The sequence below is a fragment of the Nomascus leucogenys genome, chromosome 5 (assembly GCF_006542625.1).
Source record: "Nomascus leucogenys isolate Asia chromosome 5, Asia_NLE_v1, whole genome shotgun sequence".
Taxonomy (NCBI): domain Eukaryota; kingdom Metazoa; phylum Chordata; class Mammalia; order Primates; family Hylobatidae; genus Nomascus; species Nomascus leucogenys.
In genome coordinates this window covers 119385098-119410705 of record NC_044385.1, presented here as the reverse complement: position 1 = coordinate 119410705, position 25608 = coordinate 119385098, and the positions used below count along the sequence as shown (strand labels likewise).

At 36.1% G+C, this 25608-nt stretch overlaps 1 protein-coding gene across 1 annotated transcript in view; it reads right to left on the bottom strand.

Annotated features, from left to right (window-relative positions):
• Nucleotides 1–25608, bottom strand: part of GPC6 (glypican 6) — a 1175399-nt gene that overhangs the window by 363430 nt on the left and 786361 nt on the right. Inside the window, exon 4 of the mRNA XM_030813553.1 lies at nt 7578–7743. Coding sequence (XP_030669413.1) covers nt 7578–7743 — 166 coding nt within the window. The remainder of the gene's footprint in view (nt 1–7577; nt 7744–25608) is intronic.

Genomic DNA, 25608 nt, shown 5'->3' with positions numbered 1-25608 from the left:
GTTGTTTGATGTTTTCTTTAACTATCCAGTTACTTAGCTCTATGTTCCTCATTTTCTAGTTCTACATCGCAATAATTTCTTCTATCACATGTTCCTTTTATCTCCTAAAATTGGAATAGCTAAGAATGTCATTGGGCTAATGTGCGGAGTGTTAAGATTTTTGCCTGGGTTTCTGGGCCTTTTGGAATAGATTTAATTCCACTGTAAAGAATCATCAAATATTTTCTTTTGGCATGACAAAAGTCAGGCACCTGTGTCACAGCTTGAACTTGAAAACATGACAGTGAAAATTGTAACATGTTATTAAAGTCAAATGTCAATTACTAAAAACAAGTACGTTTTATATATAAATAAACTACCTATAGAAAATACATTGAAGAGTAAACTAAAATCAAAATGCAAAATTCCAAATTCAAAGGCAAATTCTCTAACTACCTTGAATAGTTTTAATGTGCTCTGGTTTCTCTTAGTCAACTAAATTAAAAAGCTTGATAAGGCGTAAGACGTACTTTAGTAAACTTCCTATTTATTATATATATTTTAATATATATTTATATCTATATTTAGTAAACTTCCTATTATACATGAAATATTTTGCTTCCTATTGAATTTTAGTTGCATAACAGGTATGCCTCATTTCAGACCATTGCTTTGTGCCATATTATTTTGTACCATAAATCTCATCTTGAAAATCTCGATTACACAATATCATTTACAGTAATCAGTAAATAAGAAATGGAACAATTACAATTATTAATTGCATAGAAGTTGAGTATACAGGAACTAGAAATAAATGGATGAACAAAAGTTGGAATTGGGCATAAAGGAAATACACACACCCACACACACATCCCCCAGAATGACGACTTGCCTGTGATATCCAGCAATTTTAGGTCTGATGTATGTTGCCTCCTTTGATCCATGGGAAAATTGCTTAATTCAAAATAGAAATTGTGCTTCTGTGAATCCCTTGAGTTGTTGCCTCAAGATCAACATTAGTAAGTGTTCAGAGGTTAAGAAATGCCTGTCTCTATATCTGCTGAATACCCACACATTATGCCACAAACCTTAAGGCATTAACCCTATTGTATCACATAAAAACACTTTCACATATGCAAAGTTCAGAGTAAACTGTTTTCTAAACTTAGGTAATTGAGAGCAAATGTAGCCAGCGACAGGCTGTTGGGTGCCAGCCAACTGTTTTCTTTCTTTCTTTCCCTTTCTTTCTTTCTTTCTTTCTTTCTTTCTTTCTTTCTTTCTTTCTTTCTTTCTTTCTTTCTTTCTTCTTTCTTTTCTTTCAGCAAGTAGTTAGTACTGCTTAAGCATCCTGCCAGCATTACATGAGAACACAACATATGATAAATGCCCACAAGAAATGAGAAATATTGAGTCAATAACTGTAAAAGAAAGACAGAGGGTTGGATGGTATTAGATTTCACCTGACAGAAAACAGTGTTCTTAGTTTTTTTAAAAAAATGTCTTTCCTGGTGCTTTCAGGAATGTGCAAGGGCAAATGCGAGTCCTCTAGCTAACAGAACAGATTTTAAAATAATTGCTTTGGCTTTTGTTCCTCAGTTTCAGGGTTGCATTTCTGGACTGTATTATTAAATAGGCTCTTGTATTACATAAAGTAGAGATGAAGAAGGCTTGAAAGTTTGCTGCTATATACAGCTCTTGGGTTTTTCTTTTTCTTTGGTTTAAAGGAAATCATTTTCTATGTTTAGATTCTAGAAGTTTTTGTAACATGGTATTTCAGGAATATCAGCCAGTGTCATATCATATTTACTATGGAATTATTTGTGACTAAAAGAGTTTCTTGTCAGATTTATATTATGGACTTTTATGCCTGAGAAGGTCTTTGAAAGAACAGTATCTTACACAAATGCTTGAAATCGTTCCTTCTGCCTATTTTATCTCCTGAAATTCAACATAACACAGTCCTGTACATTTTATAAAAGAAAATCTGAGTTTCCTCAGTAGAAACAATAAATGTTTATTTTCTAATATCAAATAAGGCTTACCTGGCAACATTTTCCCAAACACAAAGTTACGAATGCACAAATTACCATGAGAACTGACAACCCTTGTAGGTTCCAAGAAAGTCATTTATGCACCAAGTAGCCATTTATTACATGACACTAGTCATTGGACTGACCTAACACAGCTTCCTTGTGGCTGGCTCTAATTTACAACTTGATAGCAGCTGTCACAGTGAAAGAATCAGGTACATTATCTGATTTGTTTCTGCCATCCCTGCACTCATGAGTCCATTAACAACAGGGATATGTGATTTTTAAATTACTGAATTAGTCATACTTCCATTAAAAGAATAGACTTACAAAGTAAAATAGAACAGCCTCTTAGAATGTTCCCTTCCATTTCTCTGTACAGTTGGGTCCATTATTCGAGTCAAAGAACATATACTGGGTACTGTTCTCAGCAAACAGGGGCCTTATCTGTTCTCTATTTCATTCCCATGCCTAAACCAAAACAAAGTCCACAGTAGGCACTTAGTAAACATGTGTTGGAGTATTGAATATGCGAGAGAATCAGTGAATAGTGCCCACTGCAGGGTCTCTCGGCCTGCCACAGATGCAGTGCCCACCTTGGGTTTCATGTTTGATACTCTTATGACAGTTTTCAGTCTTTGGGCTGCCTGGCAACTTAATAATTGGCAAGTTTGAAAAGAAGAAGCCCAGAAAGTTTGATATCACTGGTGTATCTGGTCTATGAGTGCCCAAGGCTTAAGTTTAAAAATACTAGCTGCTTTGCTGGCTTCCCCCACAACGTCCTTTGGAGGGCATCTAAATCAAGATAACTCAACTTTTTTTTCTGATAAAAAATAACACAAATCTCATCGGTTCAAGTCAGTAGTTGTGGGGAGGTGAGACTTGATCATAGAAAATGTCAAAAATAAAACAAACAAGCATTTAAGAACCACTGACAAATCATGCTAGACCTATTGAGAGTGACACGGGAAACTGAAACTGTCTGAGGGCTTTGGTGTAACAATTATATATGCTGTGGCTATTTAACTTCAATTATGTTTGACAATACCAATTCAATACAACCTTATTTGCTATTTTATTCTACACTTAACAAAGTAGGGCTTCTCTGAACCCCCGAGACTAAGGTAAGTCCCCCAGCCGAGTAAAGGCTTAGCATCCCATGCTTCTGTTATCCTAACACTTTGTCATAGTTCGTTATAATTATTTTAACTATGTTAAATTCCCTAAGGGCAAAAAATGTATATGCCTAGCTTACCCAATATAGTGAGTTGGATTATTAGGGTCTTTGCTAACTGGGGTAGCCTAAATATTAGGTTGCATAATTGGGACAAAGACACTCAGGTCTCACTTTTATACTTGCTGTTAGAAGCATTCTCTAACACTTAGGGATAAAAAGTAGTATGCAATAATACAGAATCCCTGCCTTTGTCTCGCCAACCTTTGCCTCTCCTCATTGGCAACATCTTTTAGAAATCTCTCTCTGGTTCTCACAGTCTATAAAATCTTAGAAGGTACCAGATGTTTGCAGGAGGCTGTCCCACACATCCTCAATTTTAAAGTAGATGTAAGATTTACTGTAGCTATATAAATGTAATTCAGCCTTGACTTTTGTGTTCATGAGCTAGTTGTCCTCTTGTGAAATAGAACAATTCTTATCTATGGAGCGTTAATAACAATGCCAAACACTCAAAATAACCACAGGATATTACTGAAGCGAGTTCTGCCCACAAACTCTTTCTCCCTCTAGGAGATTTTAATTTAACATAAACATTTTTCAAGAAAACCATTTTGCATTTGGGCAGCATGCAAAAGCTAGGCTAAGTTGTGTATGAAAATACAGCAACACCTGGGATAAGTGCCTGAGTAGAGACTGTTAATGCCTTAAAACAGGGTTTTCTCCTACCGCGCTGGATAGTTTCTAATAGTGAGAATAGGCTAAAAGCCACTCTCCTGTTTCTTCTGGTCCTGCCTAGCTCAGGGGTGCTATGTAATACACCATTCATTTGGATGCAGCAAGGGGAATCTGGGTTGTGCTTTATCCTGGGGAACCCTATACACTACTTACTACAAAGCAAGTAAAGGGGTGGGCCTGAGGCTGATGAGAATTTTTAAGTACTCTAAAATAGGTCTAGTTGCATTTTTTCAATGTTGTAAGGAAGTTTTCAAAGAAAGTTCTTCATGTAAAAATGGAGTTCCTTTTTCTTATAACAGTTACTTGATAAGAATCTTTTGAGCAATTCCTCTGTGCAGGGAACTGAGTTAAACTTCCTAGAGGAGGACTATGAAAATGCATCCTAGATTGACTCCTGATTTTTTCGAAGAACACACACACACACACACACACACACACACACCCCAACTACAGAACTTCAGTAGTGGTTGGAATACCACAGAGGTTTTTACTGGAATGCTTAAAACACTTAACTTTCTTTTGACATGATCCAGACACCGACTGAACTCTAAACAGTCACTAATCACTTTCAATTAATTTGTGGCATTGTAAAGACTGGGAGGATGTGCCCCCAATTTGACTCTTGTTTTTATTGACAGTCGATTGCTTACCACTGTTAACATTCTAGATAGGCACATTATAATTAAAGAAAAACATCTATAAAATGTATAAACTGGGACATTTGTGTAGCTGGCAGGGAAGGTACATGCAACTGACAGCAACAGGAGTGAAGGTTTTGATGAAGAGATGCCAGAAGCCCAAAGTGATGGGCTGCAGGTGCTACCCAGAGAGGGGGCTATTATATATAATTTTTGTTGGATTACCGATTTGCTCACTGATCTTTGCTGCTGCATTTATGAACACTGTAACACTGTCATCTGAGATATATCTGTGTGGAAAATGGAGTTGGCACATTTGACTAATTCATGCCATAAATTTGTGAACTAACACTTCACACCCAGACAAGTATTAGCAAGAACACATTTTTCTCCATAAGTCTATGTTGGTGGTCAATTCTCAATACCACAGCAGAATCCAAAGAAGGAAAACTGGAAGAATTTTCTCAAAGACATCTAGGACTAATAAAAAAAAAAAAAGAGAGACAGAGGGGACGGGCACGATGGCTCACACCTGCAATCCCAGCACTTTGGGAGGCCGAGGCAGGCGGATCACGAGGTCAGGAGATCGAGACCATCCTGGCTAACACGGTGAAACCCCGTCTCTACTAAAAATACAAAAAAATTAGCCGGGCGTGGTGGCGGGCGCCTGTAGTCCCAGCTCCGCGGGAGGCTGAGGCTGAGACAGGAGAATGGCATGAACCCGGGAGGCGGAGCTTGCAGTGAGCCGAGATCGTGCCATTGCACTCCAGCCTGGGTGACAGAGCAAGACTCCATCTCAAAAAAAAAAAAAAAAAAAAAAAAAAAAAAAGAGAGAGAGAGAGAGACGGGAAGAAAGGATATGAAATACGTTCATATAGGACGAACCATCAAGCTTGCTTTTCATTAAAGTACATGCAGCAACACATAGTGGGTTCAAATTTTAGTTTTTGAATCCAGTGATTTTCTAGACATTCAATTTCACATCAAATCGGTATCTAGGAAACTCAGTTGATCGAAAGCCTAAGGATTTGTTTTCCGTTAAAACAGCCAGTAAGCACTGAGGACAAAAAGCCAATTAAGAAGTCACTGTTGCTCTTACAAGTTAAAAAGCCTATATTTTCATTCTTAATCATGTCCTGCTCTAAGTAACAAAATCCACATGCCCATCTTCTTCAATAACTTGCAGGCTGACTGAAGCCAACTGAACTGTACTAGGAATTAGGGCATTTCAACCAAAAATATGGGTGACTATATGACTCCAAGTGATGCTATGAGGTTTAATCTGACTTTAAAATAAGCAGATCTTTTTAGATTTCTTGATGAGTGTACCTTTTTATCAGCATTAGTTGGGTATTCTGTCTTTGCTAAAAAATCTAAATCTTCTAAGATCAAGTTTATTTTTAAAAATTCATACCCCCTCCACAATTTTAGCAAAGAACAAAATTTTAATAAAGAATCACGTCATTTTGTGTCAGAAGGATACCTTAATGATTAACTTTTAAAAATTTGTTAATTATTCAAATAAAGTAACTCATGATCATACAAACAGATTTTGTCCTCCCACTGTGGGGAGAGGTAACAGCACTTCAATTTATTCTTTCTGAAATAATTCTAAGGTTTTGTTAGATGATTTCCATTTGAATCTGTCCACTGTAAAATCTTTTTTTTTTTTTTTTTCTCAAAACCATTTCCTCTGGCCTTCCTAAGCAAAATGGTGAATTAGCCAATGGCTTTCATTATCAGAGCTGAGGCCTGTTAACCTAAGCACATCTTCATACAGTGAGCTTCAGTTTCTCTGAATTCTAACATCTTTTTTCTATCCTACGCAAATCTTAGTTGTCAGAACACTTTATTCGTGCACGCTCGTTTAGAGGTTTGCATAAATGACGAAGGCCCTCAGAGGCTGACAAATGCCACTGCTATTTTCACCACTCTGCTTGTCACTGTGTAATTGCAGTAAATGCAACTGAAAGCACTTTTATTTGAAGGCTATTTGACAGAGGGGGAGAAAACACATTTACTCTTTCAAGGCCTGTGTATTTTTCTGGGAGAAGCTTGCCTATAAAATTTGTCCTTTTATCCTTGGATGGCAATTTGGGAACATGCAATTTGGGCCATGCAACCCCTTGAATGATTTCTGCAACCCAAGAACAGAGCCTTGATTCAGAGACCTTCCCTCCATTCTCCCCACCTCCCTGCCTCCTGCCTTCTAGAGACTAGAAGACTGTTTTATGCTTGTGTGCTTAAAGCCTTCTTTTCCACAGAATGAGATAGAAAATTTGCATATTTTAGCCAACATATTGATCTATTTTCATTCTAGGAGTTCAAGGAAAGAGTTGTTTACTAATATGTGTGGCTATGTCGAGGTAATATAAAAAAGAAATAGTACGGTGGACTTTTTTTTACAAGATTCTTTTCTAAAGCATCCTTTCTCACGGGAGTGCATGGAACTTCAACAAGATTGCTTTTGTTTTCATCAGAGAGAACAGTTAGCTCAATATAGCTGGGTTGCACAAACTTTAACAGGACCGTCCCATATAATATACAGTAAAAACATAAGGAAAATGTAAAATAATGTTTATAATTTGCTAAACATGGTTTTAAAAATCATCCTAGTCTCTAAAAGTCATCATAACTTTTTTTTTTTGAGACAGGGTCCCACTCTTGTCACGCAGGCTGGAGTGCAGTGGCGCAATCACAGCTCACTGTAGCCTCGACCTTCGAAGCTCAAACAATCCCCTCACCTCAGTCTCCTAAGCAGCTGGGACCATAGGTGTGTGCTACCATGCCCAGCTTATTTTTCATTTTTTGTAAAGATGGGAGTCTCACTACGTTGCCAAGGCTGGCCTCAAACTCCTGGGCTCAAGCAATCCATCTGCACTGGCCTCCCAAAGTGCTGGGATTACAGATGTGAACCACCGTGTCTGGTTTCTTATAACTCCTGACCCACCCATCAAGCCCCATAAACACTTGCTGTTGTCCCGCCTCTGTTCTCGGATACATTTAAACACTTCTTACCTATAAACAGATTCCACTCTGTGTCGAGGTCAGCCTGATTTGCCAAGCAGCCCTTCATGACATTGAGACAGTAGTTGTTGCAGGGCCTCACAGTGGGAAGCCCCCGACAGTAGGGGCAGTACAGCATCTTCATGAGGGCACGGATGCACCCTGGGGTTGGGCTGACCTGCAGATTTATTGCAAAGAAAAAGAAAACCAAAAATAAGAAAGATAAAGAGGAGGAAAAAAGGAAGGCATTTTCTCCTTTTAAAAAAAGACTAAATAGCAGTGATAAACCATGAGCAGTACAGCAGAATCGTAACCCTTTGTAATTACTGATCTTGAATCCATCCAATTCCTATTGAATTCTTCTGCTTGGCATAGTAATAACTTTTTTGCATGTCCCTGTCAACACTTTCATATCGATGTCTTTGTAATTCAGCCCTAAAGCCTAGACACTCTTTCATTGCCATAGAACATGGAATGAGATAATGCACGTGAAAGCAATTTGCAAAGTTAAAAGCCCCATAAAAATGTAGGTATTATTAAAGTTTAATGTGACACCTTTAGAAAATTTTCCAACTGGTTATTTCACCCTGTTTCTAAAGGAGGTTGGCAGATAGATTTCCTTTGCACATAATGTTTCTTCAAAGAACAATATCAACTTGTCTGAGATCTCTGAGATCCAATCCTGCTTAGAAGCAACGGAACTGCCAAGATACCATCTTCGGGCATCGGCAGCTTTTGCACTTCTGGAAAACTCATGGAAAATTTTAAGGACCAGTGTTAAATGTGAGAAGAAATCCTTGCAGTAATTCAGAGGAGCTACGTATCCACTGACAATGAAATGCTATTTGTCCTGGATCAGAAAATCAGGGCTCCTTGACTAATCAATTCTAAACCAATAAGGGCTTTTTAAAGACTCATTAAAAATTCTAATTTGACTTCAAGAGGAAGGAATATTTAAGACAGGATACGGTCCCCACCCAAATCTCATCTTGAATTGTAGTTTCCGTAATCCCCACATCATGGGAGGTGAATCATGGGGGCAGTTACGCTCATCCTGCTATTCTTGTGACAGTGAGTGAGTTCTCACCAGATCTGATGGTTTTATAGGAGGTTTCTCCCCTGTTGCTTGGCACTTCTCCTTGCTGCCACCATGTGAAAAAGGATGTGTTTGCTTCCCCTTCTGCCATGATTATAATTTCTTGAGACCTCCCCAGCCATGCTGCACTGTGCGTCAGTTAAACTTCTTTCCTTTAAAAAATTATACTCTCGGGCAGTCCTTTATAGTAGTGTGTGAGAATGAACTCATACAAGATAGTGGAGACCAAAATTAGAAAGCAAATACAGAAAACTACTCTTATTCATGACTAGATGTAAAAATTGTTGCCATATTCATTTGGTTGGTTCCATATCACTTTGATGTTTTAGTCAAGTAACTGTACATTGCTGTAACTTGCATTCTAGACCTGAGGGAAAAAATCTAATTTGTATCATTTGGCCCTCTTGGAGAGTGGTGGACTTCACAGGTAACAAGAACAGGTAACAAGAACATTCAGATACTGAAGAAACATTAACACCAGTATATTGATGGAACAACAAGAAATATTTCCACATAAATGGATACTTTCAATTACTACAGCTATTTCTCTATGATTCTATCCCTTACCTAGAATCAATTTTGAGATTTTTAATGCAAGCCTTTGGTTTCTGTAACATTTTCTTAATTTTACCCAGTATGTTGACAAAATCACCAAAAAATTATTTTAGGAAATGAAGCTGTCTATTTAGGCACTAAAATTTCTAGTTGTCCTTTTGAGTTTTTTGCATTTTCTTTCCAAAATTTTATGAAAGTTTTCAAACATGCAGAATAGGTGAAATACTTCTATAGTTCACAGCCACATTTCCTAGATTGTACAATTTACATTTTTCTACATTTGCTTTTTCACACATCTGTCCATCCTTCTACCCATCCATTAACCTACCTTATTTTTCATGCCAAAGTAATATCCCTTAATTTTTTTATCCCAGAGTAATATCTTTTTCATTTTTACTTTTTGCGATAATTCAATACTGGCTTGAATAAAATAGAATCAACATGATCAACAATAGAAAGTCAGTGAGTAAAATACTCTAAGTCAAATAAATGAAGTAAAATATAATTGGCCTTTCTTTATAAAGGTATTCATAGAATGGTTTCCTATCAATTAATTCTAAAACTCATTTTCCAACAACAAAACAAACAATAAATGGGTATAAAGGTGAGGAGTCTGTTGACTTTTAAGGATATATTAAAGCCATTATGTAATCTCCAGACAGGCTATTTTGTAGACAGAGCCAAATTTGTCCAAGGCCATACCATGCTGAATGCACCCAATCTCACCTGATCTTGGAAGCTAAGGAGGGTTGGGCCTGGTTAGTACTTGGATGGGAGATATTGCCAAGTTTTACCCATAACTGAGCAGCACTGTTTCAAAATTTTTCTTTATCACATGTGTCCCAAGCCATTCCCAAAAAAAAAACCAGGAAAAATAATTTTGCATTCCTCAGACAATATTAATGTGAAATTTAAAATTCTTACACATTTTCCTTATTGGCATGGTTGCTATCTTGCAAGCTGACTGGGCATGGTTACTAACTTGCAAATCTTTACCACAGGATTTTATTTTCTACAGCCTTGCAATTTCTCTCCTGACTGATGCTTTTCTCCAAAGACCACCCAATTTTCACTTGGGCTAACTAAGGTATTTCTACGTTTGACTTTGTTGGGTTTTGGTTTTCTTACCATTGGTATTATATGATGCTGTGCTTCTCACTCAGTGTTCTGATATTAGAACCTAGAGCATTTGCCAATATTGGGGATACAAATTTGAGATCTCTTGGACGGCAAGGACTGTCTCATTCATTTTTATAACTTTCACTGCTACGCATTTTATAACCTTGTGCTATGCACAACATGCACATCATATAAGGTATTACAATGATGACTTGGGTATTTGCTAAGTGGTTATTGAATCAAATGCTCTATTGTGCTTCCCCATTTCTTGGCCACATTGATATTCAAATTTAAAAAAGAACAAGATGATTTTATACATCTTAGCATTCAATTGTTGCTTTTTAACTTTGTTTTCAAAGGCTATTGATTGCATTCATTCCAAAGCTTTTCGTTTGTTTTACTCATTGTGTTGGAACCAGTACTATTTTCTCAGTCTGACATTTCAGAAGAGTCTCCAACTCGGGGTAGCAACCAACAGAGAAAATTGAACAGCCTTAATAATCTGAAAGAACAATGTTGTTCAAGTTAAATGTGGGTCTCTGAGTACTTCTGGAAATGACATCCTTCCTGGTCAAATAAAGGGCAGTTGAAGAAGAAAATGGAGCACAGGGGATCAGAGTTGAAGCTTTCATGTTCACAAATCACATCTTTTGAGCTTACACGACTGCATGCTTGAATTAAAATAACAATCATCACTTCAAACTGAAGACTTTTAAAAGTAAGCTTCTGAAAATGTTGCTTTAAATGCCAATTGTGTGAGGAGACATCTCTATTTTTCATAGTGTTTTATAATTGCACAATAGATTCTCCTTAAAAATCTTTTCATTTTGAAATTAATATAAGCTCAAAAATAGTTTTAAAAATAATAAACTCCTGTGTATCCTTCCTTCAACTTGCCTCAATAGCGACATCTTATATAGCTGTTGTGTAATATAAAAATGAGGAAAGTGACATTGGTACATTGCTATTAACTAGTCTGTAGACCTCATTCAGATTTTAGAGTTTATGAACCTGTATTCATTTGTGTGTGTGTGTGTGTGTGTGTGTGTGTGTGTGTCTATACACAGTTCTATGCTATTTTATTTCATGTATTCATTTGTGGAACCACCACCACCACAATCAACATACAGAACTGTTCTATCACCATAAAAGAACTCCCTTTTGCTACCTTCGCCTCATCTAATGTCCCCATCACCTGGCAACCACTAATCTATTTTCCAACTCTATAATTTTGTCATTTCAAGAATTCTATATAAATAAAACCATACAATATGTAACCTTTTGAGCTTGACTTTTTTTTCTGAGCATAATGCCCTCAAGGTCCATCCAACTTGTTGCATATATTAATAGTTCATCTCTTTTTATTGCTGAGTAGTATTCCATTATTTGGATGTATCAGAATTTATTTAACTACTCACCTACTGAAGGATATCTTGGTTGTTTCCATTACTTTCTTATTAGGAATAAAGTTGCTATGCGGATTTATGTACAGGTTTTTGTAGAAATATAAATTTTCATTACTCTGAAAGAAGTGCCCAAGGGTGCATTTGCTAGATCACATGGTGGTAAGAGTATGTTTTGTTTTGTAAGAAATTGCTAAACTGTTTCCAGCTTGTTTGTAACATTTTACATTTCTACCAGCAATATGTGAGACCTCCAGTTTTATCCAAATTTTTACAGTGTATGTGACTATCACTATTTTAGCCTTTCCATGGGTGTATCATGTACTTTTAAGTTTATCATGAGTTTCCTCTGGATAATATTTATACCAGTATTTAAGTTGAGTACATGTCAATGATCCAAAATGATCCACCAACTGGTTTGTGTAAAACATCCAACATTAAAAAAAATATGACTCTGAAAAATTAGATAAGTCTATATGTTTAGCAAAACCAAAATAAAGAAAAGAGTTCTAAAAACTCATACTTAAAATTTAAAATAGAATAACACCTCAAGCTTACAGTGCTTATGTGGACTATTTGTAAATTTATGAAAAAAATTAGAAAAAAAATTAGAAAAAAAATTACTGAAAAAATGTGTTCTTTTAGCAACAATAAAGAACACAATCCCTCTTTAGAAATAAAAAGCTGAGATTTTTTTTTTAGTTGGTAATGTGGATTTTTGTTTATTTTTTAAATAATGTAGCTGTAATTTTCCAGATAGTCATAGTAAACTGGGAAATAAACTTGGGTCAAAGAATAAGCTGATGATGACAACATTCTTTTTTATACTTATTTGAGCTCTCATCTAACTTTTACATGCTGTTCATAATCTTTTGTCAAGGACTTAAGTAGACATTTCTCCAAATATGACACAAAAATGGCCAACAGGAACATGAAAATTTTCCCAACATCATTAGTCATCAGAGAAATGCACTACGAGATGCCATCTCACACCTGTTAGGATAAAAGCAGAAGATAACAAGTGTTGGCAAGGTTGTGGAGAAAAATGAAACCCTTGTACATTGTTGGTGAGAAAAGGGATTGATGTGGCCATTATAGAAAACAATATGGAGGTTCCTAAAGAAACTAATAATAAAAACCAGTATAAAGTCCAGTAATCCCTTTTCTGGTTATATATACCCAAAGAAAATGAAATTACCACCTTGTAAAGATATCTGTACTTCCATGTCTATTGCAGCTTTATAAACAATAGCCAAGATATGAAAATAACACAGGTGTGCATCACGGGAAGAATGGATAAAGAAGTTGGTATATATGCACAATAAAATATTATTGAGTCTTAAAAAAAGGAGTTCCTGCCATCTGCCACACCATGAATGGACATACAGGACATTATCCTAAGTGAAAAAAGCCAGACACAGGAAGAAAAATATTGCATGATTTCAAATATATGTGGCATCTGGGGAAAAAGGGTCAATTATATAGAGATAGAGAATAAAATGGTGGTTACAAGGGTTAGGATTGGGGCAGGAAATGGGGATATATAAGTCAAGGATTAAAAGTAGCAATTATGTAGGATGAACAATTTGGAAGATCTAATGTACAAAATGAAGACTATAGTTAACACTAGTGTATTGTATTCAGGACTTTTGCTAAAGAAAAAGATTATAGCTATTCTCTGAGAGGGGATGGGTGAATGTGTAAGATGATGGGTATATTAATTTGTTCCACTACAGTAACCATTTTGCTATGTCCATGTATCTTAAACATCATGATATATACCTTAAAGATACACAGTAAAATTTATTTTGAAAACAATAATCTTTTGCCAAGAATTTACAATATTAGTTGGGAAAAAAGAAAACAGTCAATTGTTCCAATTTAATTTTCCCACTACTGAAAAGACAGACACAAGTTTGTGAGCCAACTAAGTGAGATTTTGATAAGCATTCATTACATCTTGGATTTAGTTATTTTTTTAATTTTCTGTTTGTGTATAATGATTGACATACATTATTATTTTGTAATTGATATTACAGTCTACTAGTCTTGAAAATATAGCAAAATTTATAACCAATGATCCTTGTAAAATAAACAAAAAGTAAATAAAATAACAAAAATCACCGAGTTCTTCATTTGGAAACTCACTAATTTTTTTTTTTTTTTTTTTTTTTTTTTTTTTTTTACGGCTAAAGTGTAACACATTGAAACACAAGGAATACATAAAGAACCCTTAATAAATCTGTATTGTGGGGTAGGACAGAGACTTATCTACCTGCCTAGCCATGTATGTCAAAATGTTTTAGCAAGTAATTCTTATGTTTTCTAAATGGGATTTGAGGTATAGCACGTTCTTAGCCATGTAATAATATTTCATTTCAGGTATCTAATACACTTAAGATTTCTATATCTGGACGAGCATTCATGCATGGATGCTCACATTAGCTATTCCTAATACTAGCCAATATAACATGTGACTGTTTCTTAAAATATTAAATAAGTCTCTCTCTCTCTCTCTATATATATATATATACACAATGAACAAACACCTAGCAGATGCTTGTTTCTATGAAAATCATATAACCAAAATAATCAAATAAACATATCTATCTTCTGCTCTCAAAAGAGAGATAAGTTAATGTAAGTAAAACATTCAGCTAGAATAAATTCTAAATGTCCTTTTGGGCAAGAGTTGATGCCTTCTTCCACAGTTTCTAATGTACAGTCATATTAAATGATGACTCATAAGAGTCATAATGAGTCATAATATGTCATTTAAGATGACTCTTGTGATTACGATCTTTTGATTTTCCTCATAATCTTATATCACCAGATCCTAAAGAATGATTAAATTATATGTAAAGTATCTTTTGTGTTAAGTATTTTTGATTTTAATTCTTTAATAGTAACCTATAAATAGGCTTTGTAGTAAGCTCATGGTAAATTAAATTTATTTCATCTTTATTCATTTGTGCAACCTTCATTCATCCATTTAATGGGATGAAAGAAGAAACCTAGTGCCATTATTGGGATGCCCAGAATATGTTCATGTTCAGTCATTTCAGGGAAATAATTATTATCTTGGGGAAATGCAATGTAAAGGGAACTCATAAAAGGACAACTAGCTTAGAACTGAGAAGCCAGAGTAGACAGGGAGGGCTCTTGAAGGAAGGCATGTAACAGATGTCTGTAAGATAAGCATGGAAGATGAATGATGTCACACAAATGGCAGACACAGTGCCAAGAATTAGTCCCGCCACTGAAGAAAACAGCAAAACTAGCAAAAAATGACATGACAGAATCAACTTTTCAGAACACTGGAAGCTAATAAAAACATACAGCAACCGGAAGAGCACTTAGTCAAGAAAGAGACTGATTAATTTCAGTCGAAAAAGCATTACTAAATTTCAAGTCTTAAATTTGAAAAGATTGCAATCATACAAAGTATATTCTCTGACCACAAAGGAATGAAGCTAGAAATCAATAACAGAGGGAGAACTGAAAAGTTCACAAGGACGTGAAAATTACGCCACATATCTTTCATACAAACAACGGGTTAAGGAATAAATCACTAGAGAAAATAGAAAATACTTAGATGAATGAAAATGAAAACACAACATGCCAAAACTTATAGCCATAAATGTCTATGTTAAAAGAGAAGAAAGATTTCAAATCAATAACCTCACTTTATACCTTAAGGAACTAGAAAAAAAGGAAAAAACTAAGCCCAAAGCTAGTGGAAGAAAAGAAATAAAGAGTAGAGTGAAGATAAACAAAAAAGCAAATAGAGAAACAGCAGAGAAAGTCAATGGAACCAACAACTGGTTCTTTGAAAAGATCAACAAAATTGGCCAATTTTCAGCTAGGCTGACTATCAAAGAGAGAAAAGAAAAAGTAACTAAAATCAGAAATGAAAGAAGGAATATTACTCTCAATCTTACAGAGATAAAGACGATTATATAAAAATGCTATGAACAGTTATATGCTGCGGTGGGTTAAATAGCATCCTGACAAAATTCATGTCCATCCAGAGCCTACAAATGAGACTTTATTAGGAAATAGGGTCTTTGCCAATGTAAATAAAGTAAGGATCTAGATAAGATCATACTTCATTAGGATAAGCCCTAAATCCAGTGAAAGTGTCCCTGTAAGAGACAGAAAAGGACACCCAGAGACACAAATAAGAAGGTGATGTGAAGATTGAGGCAGTGACTGGAGCCACTCACTGATAAGCAAGGAATAACAAGGATTACTGGCAGCCACCCGCCAGAAGCCGGGAGAGAAGCATGGGACAGTGATTCCCTCCAAGCATCCGGAAAGAACCACTTGACAACCTGAGTTCTGACTTCTTGGCTTCGGACAATCTGATTTCAGATTTCCAAGCTCCTGAACTATGAAATAATTTCTGTTGTTTTCAGCCACTCAGTTTGTGGTAATATAATATATGCACCCACAAATTATATAACCTTAATACAAAAAATTCCCAGAAACATACACCCTACCAAGACTGAATCATGAAGAAATAAAAAACATGAATAGACCTATAACAAGTAAAGACATGGAGTCAGTAATAAAACACCTCCGGACAAAGAAAAACTCTAGACCAGATGGCTTGACTCGTAAATTCTACCAAACATTAAAGAAGAATGAAGAAAAATCCTTCTTAAACTTTTCCAAAAAACAGAAGATGAGGTAACACTTCCTAACTCATTCTGAGAGACCAGCATTTACCTGATACCAAAGCCAGACAAAGACATAATAAGGAAAGAAAACTGCAGATCAGTGGTCTCCAACCTTTCTGGCAACAGTTTCATGGAAGACAATTTTTCCATGGACAGGGGTGGGGGTGGGGGAATGGTTGTGGGATGAAACTGTTCCACCTCAGATCATCAAGCATTAGTTAGATTACCATAAGGAGCACACAACCTAGATCCCTTGCATATGCAGTTCACAATAGGGTCCACACTCCTATAAGAATCTATTGCCCCACTGATCTGACAGGAGGTGGAGCTCAGGTGGTAAGGCTCACTCATCAGGTGCTCCTCTCCTGCTGTGTGATCCCGTTCCTAACAGGCCACAGTCCACGGCCCGGGGGTTGGGGACCCCTGCTATAGACAAATACCCCTTATATATGTTGATAAAAAAGTCTTTAACAGAACACTACCAAAGCGAATCCAAGAGCATACTAAAAGGATTATACAGCCCGGTGCAGTGGCTCATGCCTGTAATCCCAGAATTTTGGGAGGCTGAGGCGGCAGGATCACCTGAGGTCAGGAGTTTGAGACCAGCCTGGCCAACATGGTGAAACCCCATCTCTACTAAAAATAAAAACACTTGGCCGGGTGTGGTGGCACGTGCCTGTAGGTACAGCTGCTCAGGAGGCTGAGGCAGGAGAATTGCTTGAGCCTGGAGGCGGAGGTTGCAGTGAGTGGAGATCCCACCACTGCACTCCAGCCTGAGCAACAGAGTGAGACTTCATCTCAAAAAAAGGATTATACTACACACTAACCAACTGAGATTTCTCCCAGAAAGTTAAGGGTGATTCAACCTAAGAAACTGTCAATATAATACGTGTCTAGTAAGAGAACAAAGGAAAAACACACACAATCATCTGAATTATGCAGAAAAGAAATTTAATGAAATCCACCACACTTTTATGATAAAAATATACAGAAAGGAATAGAAGGGAATTCTCTAAACATGATAATGGGCATTTATGAAAACTCACAGCTAACATCATATTCAATGATATAAGACTGAAAGATTTCTCTCTAAGATAAGGACAAGGAAGCTTGCTTTCACCACTGCTATTTAACACTGTATTGAAAATTGCAGCCACTTTGGGAGGCTGAGGCGGGTGGACCACAAGGTCAGGAGTTCAAGACCAGCCTAGCCAAGATGGTGAAATCCCATCTCTACTAAAAATACAAAAATTTGCCAGGCGTGGTGGTGGGTGCCTGTAATCCCAGCTACTCGGAAGGCTGAGGCAGAGAATTGCTTGAACTTTGGAGGCAGAGGTTGCAGTGAGCCAAGGTGGTGCCACTGTACTCCAGCCTGGGTGACAGAGTGAGACTCTGTCTCAAAAAATAAAAACAACAACAACGACAACAATAAAACCTCTCTCTACTCACAGATTACATGATTCTATAACATATGGTTTGGCTGTGTCCCCACCCAAATCTCACCTTGATTTGTAAAACTCCCCACATATCAAGGGTGGGCCTAGGAGATAATTTTGAATCATGGGGATGATTTTCCTCATACTGTTCTCATGGTAGTGAGTAAGTCTCACAAGATCTGATGGTTTTATAAGTGGGACTTCCCTGAACAAGCTCTCTTGCCTGCCACCATGTAAGATGTACCTTTGCTTCTCCTTTGCCTTCTGCCATGATTGTGAGGCCTCCCCAGCCATGTGGAACTGTGAGTCCATTAAACCTCTTTCCTTTATAAATTACCCAGTCATACTTCTTCATGGCAGTATAAAAGTGCACTAATACAGCATATATAGGAAATCCCAAAGAATCCATAAAAAACCTTCTGGAGCTAATAAATAAATCTAGCAAAGTTATAGGGTACAAGATTAACCACACACAAATGTGTTGGGTTTCTATACAGTAGCAATGAGCAATGGGAAAAGAAAGTTAAGAAAACTGGCCAGGCACGGTGGCTCACACCTGTAATTCCAGCACTTTGGGAGGCCAAAGCGGGTGGATCACGAGTTCAGGAGTTCAAGACCAGCCTGGCCAACATGGTGAAACCCCATCTCTACTAAAAATACAAAAATTAGCTGGGCATGGTGGTGGGTGCCTGTAATCCCAGCTACTTGGGAAGTGGAGAGAGGAGAATCATTTGAACCCAGGAGGTGAAGGTTGCAGTGAGCTGAGATCACACCATTGCACTCCTGTCTGGGCAAAAAGAGCGAAACTCCATCTCAAAAAAAAATAAAATAAAATAAATAAAAGAAGAAGAAAACTGTTTCATTAGCATCTTTAAAATACCTAGGAATAAATCAACTAAGAAATTATAGAATTTTATATGGAAAACTACAGAACATTGCCAAATTATAAATGACCTAATTCAATGGAAATACATCCCATGTTTATGGACTAGAAGACAAATTTTGTTAAAATAGCAATACTACTTAAAGCAATTTATAGATTCATTGCAATCTCTTTCAAAATTCTAACAGCTTTCCCTCAAGTTCATATAAAATTGCAAATGCCCAAACAGTAAAACAATCTTGAAAAAGAAGAGCTGAGTTGGAGGACACACATTTCCTGATTTCAAATCTACTGCAAAGCTAAAGTAACTAATATGGTGCAGTACTACCCAGCAATGCCACTTCTGCGTATTTATTCCAAAAAATGGAAAACAGGCTCTTAGAGAACATTGAAAACAATGCTTCAATTGTTACTGTGTGAGCTCCGTCTCCTGTCAGATCAGTGGAGGCATTAGATTCTCATTCACTGAAACATTATTCACAATAGCTAAGTGGTACAAACAACTTAAATGTTCATCAATGAATGAATGAGAAAAAATATGGTATATAATAAGTGGAATATTATTCAGCTTTAAAAAAGAAAGAAATCCTATCATATGCTACATCATAAGTGAACCTCGAGGGCATTATGATAAGTAAAATAAGCCAGTCACAAAAGGACAGATACTGCATGATTCTACTGATATGAGGTATCTAGAGTAGAAAAACTCATGGAAGCAGAGAGCACAATGACGGTTACCAGGGGATAGGGGGTGAAGAAAATGGGAGTTGCTGTTCAATGGATATAGAGTTTCAGTCATGCAAGATGGAAATATTCTAGAGATGTGCTGTATGACAATATGTAGATAGTTAACAATAATGTACCGTCAAAAAATTCTAAAAGTGTTATGCATTTTTGTAAAATAGCAACAGTGACACAGTGGTACTGGTATAAGAACAGACATACAGATCAGTGAAACAGAACTGAGACACCAGAAATGAACCCACACATTTATGGCCAATTGATTTTCAACAAGCGTGCAAAGACCATTCAAGGAGGAAAAGATAATATCCTCATCAACTCATATTGGGTCAACTGGATATCTTCAGGCAAAAAAAATGCAGTTGGATCCTACCCTACCTCATACCATCTACAAAAACTAACTCTAAATGGATCTATGACCTAAATATAAGAGCAAATGAAAGAAACATATGGGATAAATCTTGATGATCTTGGGTTTAAGAATGAATTCTTAGTAGGACATCAAAAGAAAAAATAAATAGGACTTCATAAAAATGCATAAAAATGAAAACTTTTGTGTATCAAAGGACACTGTCAAGAAAGTAAACTGATAACCAACAGATTGGAGAAAATATTTGTAAATCATGTATCTGGTAAGAGTCTAGTAGCCAGCATATACACAACTCCACAACAAAAGGACAAACAACCCTGTTAAAGAACAGGCAAAAGATTTGAGTAGACATTTTTCCAAAGAAGATACGCAAATGGCTAACAGACTCAACAAAACATGCTCAACATCATTAATTATTAGGGAAATGCAAATCAAAATATGATACTGCTTCATAGCATTAAGATGACAATAATAAAAAAGACAGATAATAACCGGTGTGGGTGTACATGTGAAGACATTGAAACATTTATATATTGCTAATAGGGATGTATAATAGTACAGCCATATTGGAAAAACAGTTTGGCAGTTCCTCAAAAGATTAAACATAAAACTACCATGTGATCCAGCAATTCTACTTTTAGTTACATGCTCAAGAGAAATGAAAATATACATCACCCAAAAACTTTTACACAAATGTCTACAGCATCCTTCATAGTACCTCCAAACTGGAAACAATCCAAATATTCTCCAACTGATGAATGAGTAAACAGAATGCGGTATATCTATATAGCAAAATATTATTCACCAAATAAAAGGAATAAAATTCTGATACATACTGCATCATGGATGAACTTTGAAAACATTATGCTAAATGACAAAAGCCACTCACAAACCACATATTGTATGATTCCATTTATATATAAAATGTCCAGAATAGGCAAATCCATAGAGACAGAAAGTAGGTTAGTGGTTGTCAGAAGAGGGGGCAAGGGAGTGATGGAAGCAGGTGTGGGGGCTGGAGAATAACTGCTGATGGGCCTAAGTTTTCTTTTTGTGTGACAAAGATGTTCCATAATTAGATTATGGGAACAGTGGTGCTTGCTAACACTGTAAATACACTAAAAACTTGGCCTCTACAAACGGGTGAACTTTTATGGTACATAAAATGTATCTTGATAAAGCTGTTTAAAAAGAGAAAGAACAGTTCCTCCAACAAATGAATTCCTACTGCCATATTTGAGTGTAAAGGGATTTCGGAGCTAAAGACACAATTCTTTAACCCTAACGAGAGGCTGTATTTACCCATGTAGTTATACCAAAAAAGAAACGATCTAAATAATATCAACCCTGAATTACATGATGCCAAAATTAGCTTGATGTGCATGATCTAAATGATATTTTAATATTTTCTCTCTTGAGAAGTCACCTATTATTTCAACTGTTGCTAATGGTGGTTGGTGGAGATGAATTTCCATGCATACACACAGAAAACCTTGGGGCCTTCTAATTCCAATTGAATATTGATTAAAATGTCTATACTCTAAAACTATCTTTTCTCCATCTTGTACCATTGAGAGAGAACAAGGATAAGACAGGAAACAATTATGAATTGCAAATCAGAGCCTGAAGGAAAAATGTTCCCTACATGGATGACAAATGTTTATAATGCCACAGTGATAAAATATTCAGCCTATTTTTAAAAATTTAATTTACTTATTAACTAGGAACCTCCCCAGAAAAGCATGAGGCTTATGAAGCATTTGCAAGCCATAAAATGACAGCACTTTCTGAGTCTGGGATAAAAAGAATAGACATAATTTGCATATCTAATAACTGTAACTGCAGAATTTCCAAAGCCAAGTTTAAGTAACATCAATGCTGTGGAACGCTTACACAACAAAAGCAGGACATAGGAAATAAGATTATTTGAGGTCTGTGTCTGTTCCTGCCAGTCCTATGTTAGTACTTGTCAGCGTATATTACAAATTCAGTGTCACCTAGATTCAGTTTCTATATTTAATTTCATTCCTTAAAACATAAGGCTGGGCACGGTGACTCATGCCTGAAATCCTAGCCCTTTGGGAGGCCAATCCGGGCAGATCACCTGAGGTCAGGTGTTCGAGACCAGCCTGACCAACATGGAGAAACCCCGTCTCCACTACAAATACAAAATTACCGAGGCATGGTGGCACATGCCTGTAATCCCAGCTACTCGGGAGGCTGAGGCAGGAGAATTGCTTGAACCTGGGAGGCAGAGGTTGTGGTGAGCTGAGATCGTGCCATAGCACTCCAGTCTGGGCAACAAGAGCGAAACTCCATCTCAAAAACAAAAACAAAAAGCAAAAAACAAAAACACATAAATAAAACCACCATAGGAGTTAGTAAATGTATGTTATCAATCATTTGAAAGACTGGAGTATTTCCAAAGTTAGCATTTAAATTATAAACAGACATATATATATATACACATACACACATGCACACAAAAGAATGGATATTTTTCATTCATTAGAACAAAATAGTTCTTTCTACTAGTTAAATACATATTTCAGACAGCTTTCTAATATGTTTACCCAGTCGAACACATCATTTAAATTTTACCTTGCTGTACCATTATGAGGATTTGCCTTTTATTTGGGCAGTGTGCTTGACATTCCTAACTTTACTCAAATGTGAATTTTCAATATGTGCACACAGAATGTAAAACAAGATCCCTAAGCATCTTATCAGGAAATAGTTGTCTTCCTCAGCTAGAAATTATAGCTTAAATATTACTTCATTTAGAAGAAACATTTTAGCAGTGAGTTTAAATATGAGTCACTGAAGTGAGAATCCACTTTGGTAAAAGCTATGAATTTCTAGCCTCTGTACAGGAATATTTACATACTTTTAATGGATCTGCTTTGAAATACACACAATCTGCCTTTAAAGTAAGGGGATGTGCCATTTTCAAGAGTATAAAACCAAATCAATCACTCTCTCAGGAACATGTACAGCTTTAAACACCTAGTGTAAGCAGCTGGCATACGGTAAGAGGTGAATAATGTTAAAATATGCCCTATACACAAAGGAACATGGACAGACACAACATATTGTGGTTTTTTGGTAATTCTGGATGTACAAAACATAAATATGAAATTTGTGTTAGTATTGTTTATTGATCAGTTGATCGATTAATCAATCGCCACTCTATGCACAATGATGGCTTCCTGCCAGTTGCATTAATGCTATCTAGTTTATGGAACACCTAGTTGTTAGCACACATATGGATTAACATCAGTGATTCTAATTCCTGATTAACCCTATGAGAAAGGCTTCCTGGCTCAAAGCAACAGTGAGATTCCATGAATAATGCCCATTCTCAACTTCACCCTGCAAAGTACCAGCATGGACCTTTTCTGAAAAGCCTCAAAGAAGGAGAAAAAAAATTAGAGAAATATCAGAGGGACATTATACACCAGTTTGGTAATGTTCTAATCAGTTGGCTGACAATTAAGCCATGGACTGTCATTAGCAAAGAAGGGAACATTACTTGGAAACTTCCATGGGCATGAAGAATCTGATTGGGTAGAGAGCCTTCAAAGAGGCCAGTGGTGTCTCTACCCTTCAAAAATAATAAAATTAAAGGACAAAGAAAAGTAAGATGGTGGTCTTTGAGAGGGGAAAAAAAGACAGCACTGCATCAAGAAAAAATGTTTTTCTTCCCTCTTTTCCAATATTAATGGAATAGATGGCTATGACTGAATTTATGTCAAGTTCATTCAGAAAATATTTAATATTTATTACCATGTGCTGCCACTGCTTGAGGTGCTATAATGAAAATGAATGGTGGATTTCAGTTACCAGGGAGCAAGATCCGCAGCAGAAGAATAACAGGTGAGAATTTGTTTGAATAAATGGTTGTACAACAGAGCTAGTGCAGAACTGATTTCATGAATAACAGGCTAGTGGGCAGCATACCATAGGGAATTCCCACTGCTGCAAATGCCAGGAGAACAGGAAAAGAAACTCAAAGTGGAATATTGGGAACTTGGAGGAATTCAGTATCCTTGGACTCTTGACTGATTTAATGTTTCTGTTATTTTTGTCTTAAGTAAACATATTCCAAGAACAACATAATAAAAGTCTACGTAGGATTACTGGGCATGTGGTGCCTTTCAGTATTTTCAGTATTCCCAAGAGTTCTGGGGATGGGTGAGGGAGGGGAGAATATACCAACAAAAGCACATTTTCATAAAATAAATCATGGGCTAGAGGGTTGATACAAAAATAATGTTCCTAATTTTCTTGTGTCAAGGCAACATAAAATATAGTTTCCCCAAATAATGCATGCTTGCTTGAATAATTTTTAGTTTCAGAAGGGGTTTACTTTGAAGGATGACACCAGTTTCATTTGTAAATTATAAAATATTTGATGTAGAAGAAAGCAGTGTCACTTACAGTAATTACTTTAAAGAATGATGAAATATAAGAAGTGACTAAATTTTTCCTGACATCCCCTCCAACTTTGCTAAAACTTTTCCCTGAAAAACTCCCCTGAATTCCATGGCACTGATGTTTTTCTCCTTTAGTGGAAAGGAAAATATTCTGAAGTTAAATGAGAATGCTTTATTGCATATCATGATAGTATATCAATAGATGTAATTTTATGTGATTGATGACTTATTGGCACAAAAACATTTTAGAAAACTTTAATATCATTTGTAGATGTTTCAGATATGATGCTCTTGTCCATTTCTATTGTAGCCAGTGAGACCATGTTAAGGATATATCATCCATGATCCCATTTTCCTATGAAAAATCCTAGTAGACTTATTTCAATCCACAGTGAAAATTCTAGGAATATCATCCACCATTAATTTCTGCATTTAAAAAGAATTCTATAAAGCCAGTGATTAAGTTTTAGGTCAAAGCTTAAATAAAAATATAAAGCATAATTTTACTGAGTTCTAAGAATACTTCCCACATTGCCTTATGTCAGGCAGATAACTAAAAAATATAATTTACGAATATTCCCAAGAACTTTGCTGTGCACAAACACTAATATTAAATAGTTCAAGTGGTATAGAAATCTAGTAACAAAACCAATGATTTTATTGCATATTGCCATAAAAATGCTAACACCAAAAGAGTTATCCCCTCACCCACATATGTAGAGTCCTTTGGTAACTAAACATGTTGCATATTATAAAGTGTGTCTTTCAGGATACTAAATTAAACGCCTGCAAGCTGAAAGAGTTAATTCAGCTTCTAAAGGAATACCACTTTGTTAATAGAGAAAAGCTTCAATACAGGTAAAAATGCGATTTTACAATCTTTTAGTCAGCATTTTCATTACCCTGGGCCTTCTGATGTTAATGTCTGTCTAAAGTAAAGGAATATTAAGTGTACTTATCACATTTAGGAAGAACAATTAAATTAATCTTTTGAAGTCCTTTTTGAAGGAAGTTTTACGAGGACTTTCTAATTTTCATTGGCATTTACTTTTTCAACATTTTTTTTCCCCAGACTTCATCAGGAGAGCCATGTTAGCATAATGTACTTGAATAACAGAAAACACATTTTCTCTCATAATAAGCATAGATTATTTGATCTTCAATTTGGGTTTGTTTTTGCAGGCTTCGAACGTATTTTAAATGATTCAAATGCTGTCTGTTTACTGTTCTACAGGGAAAATGAATCAAGGAGACCATAATCTATAGAGCTTTATTTTTTCTGAAATTTCCAGTCAAAATATGTAATAACAACTCCAACAGCA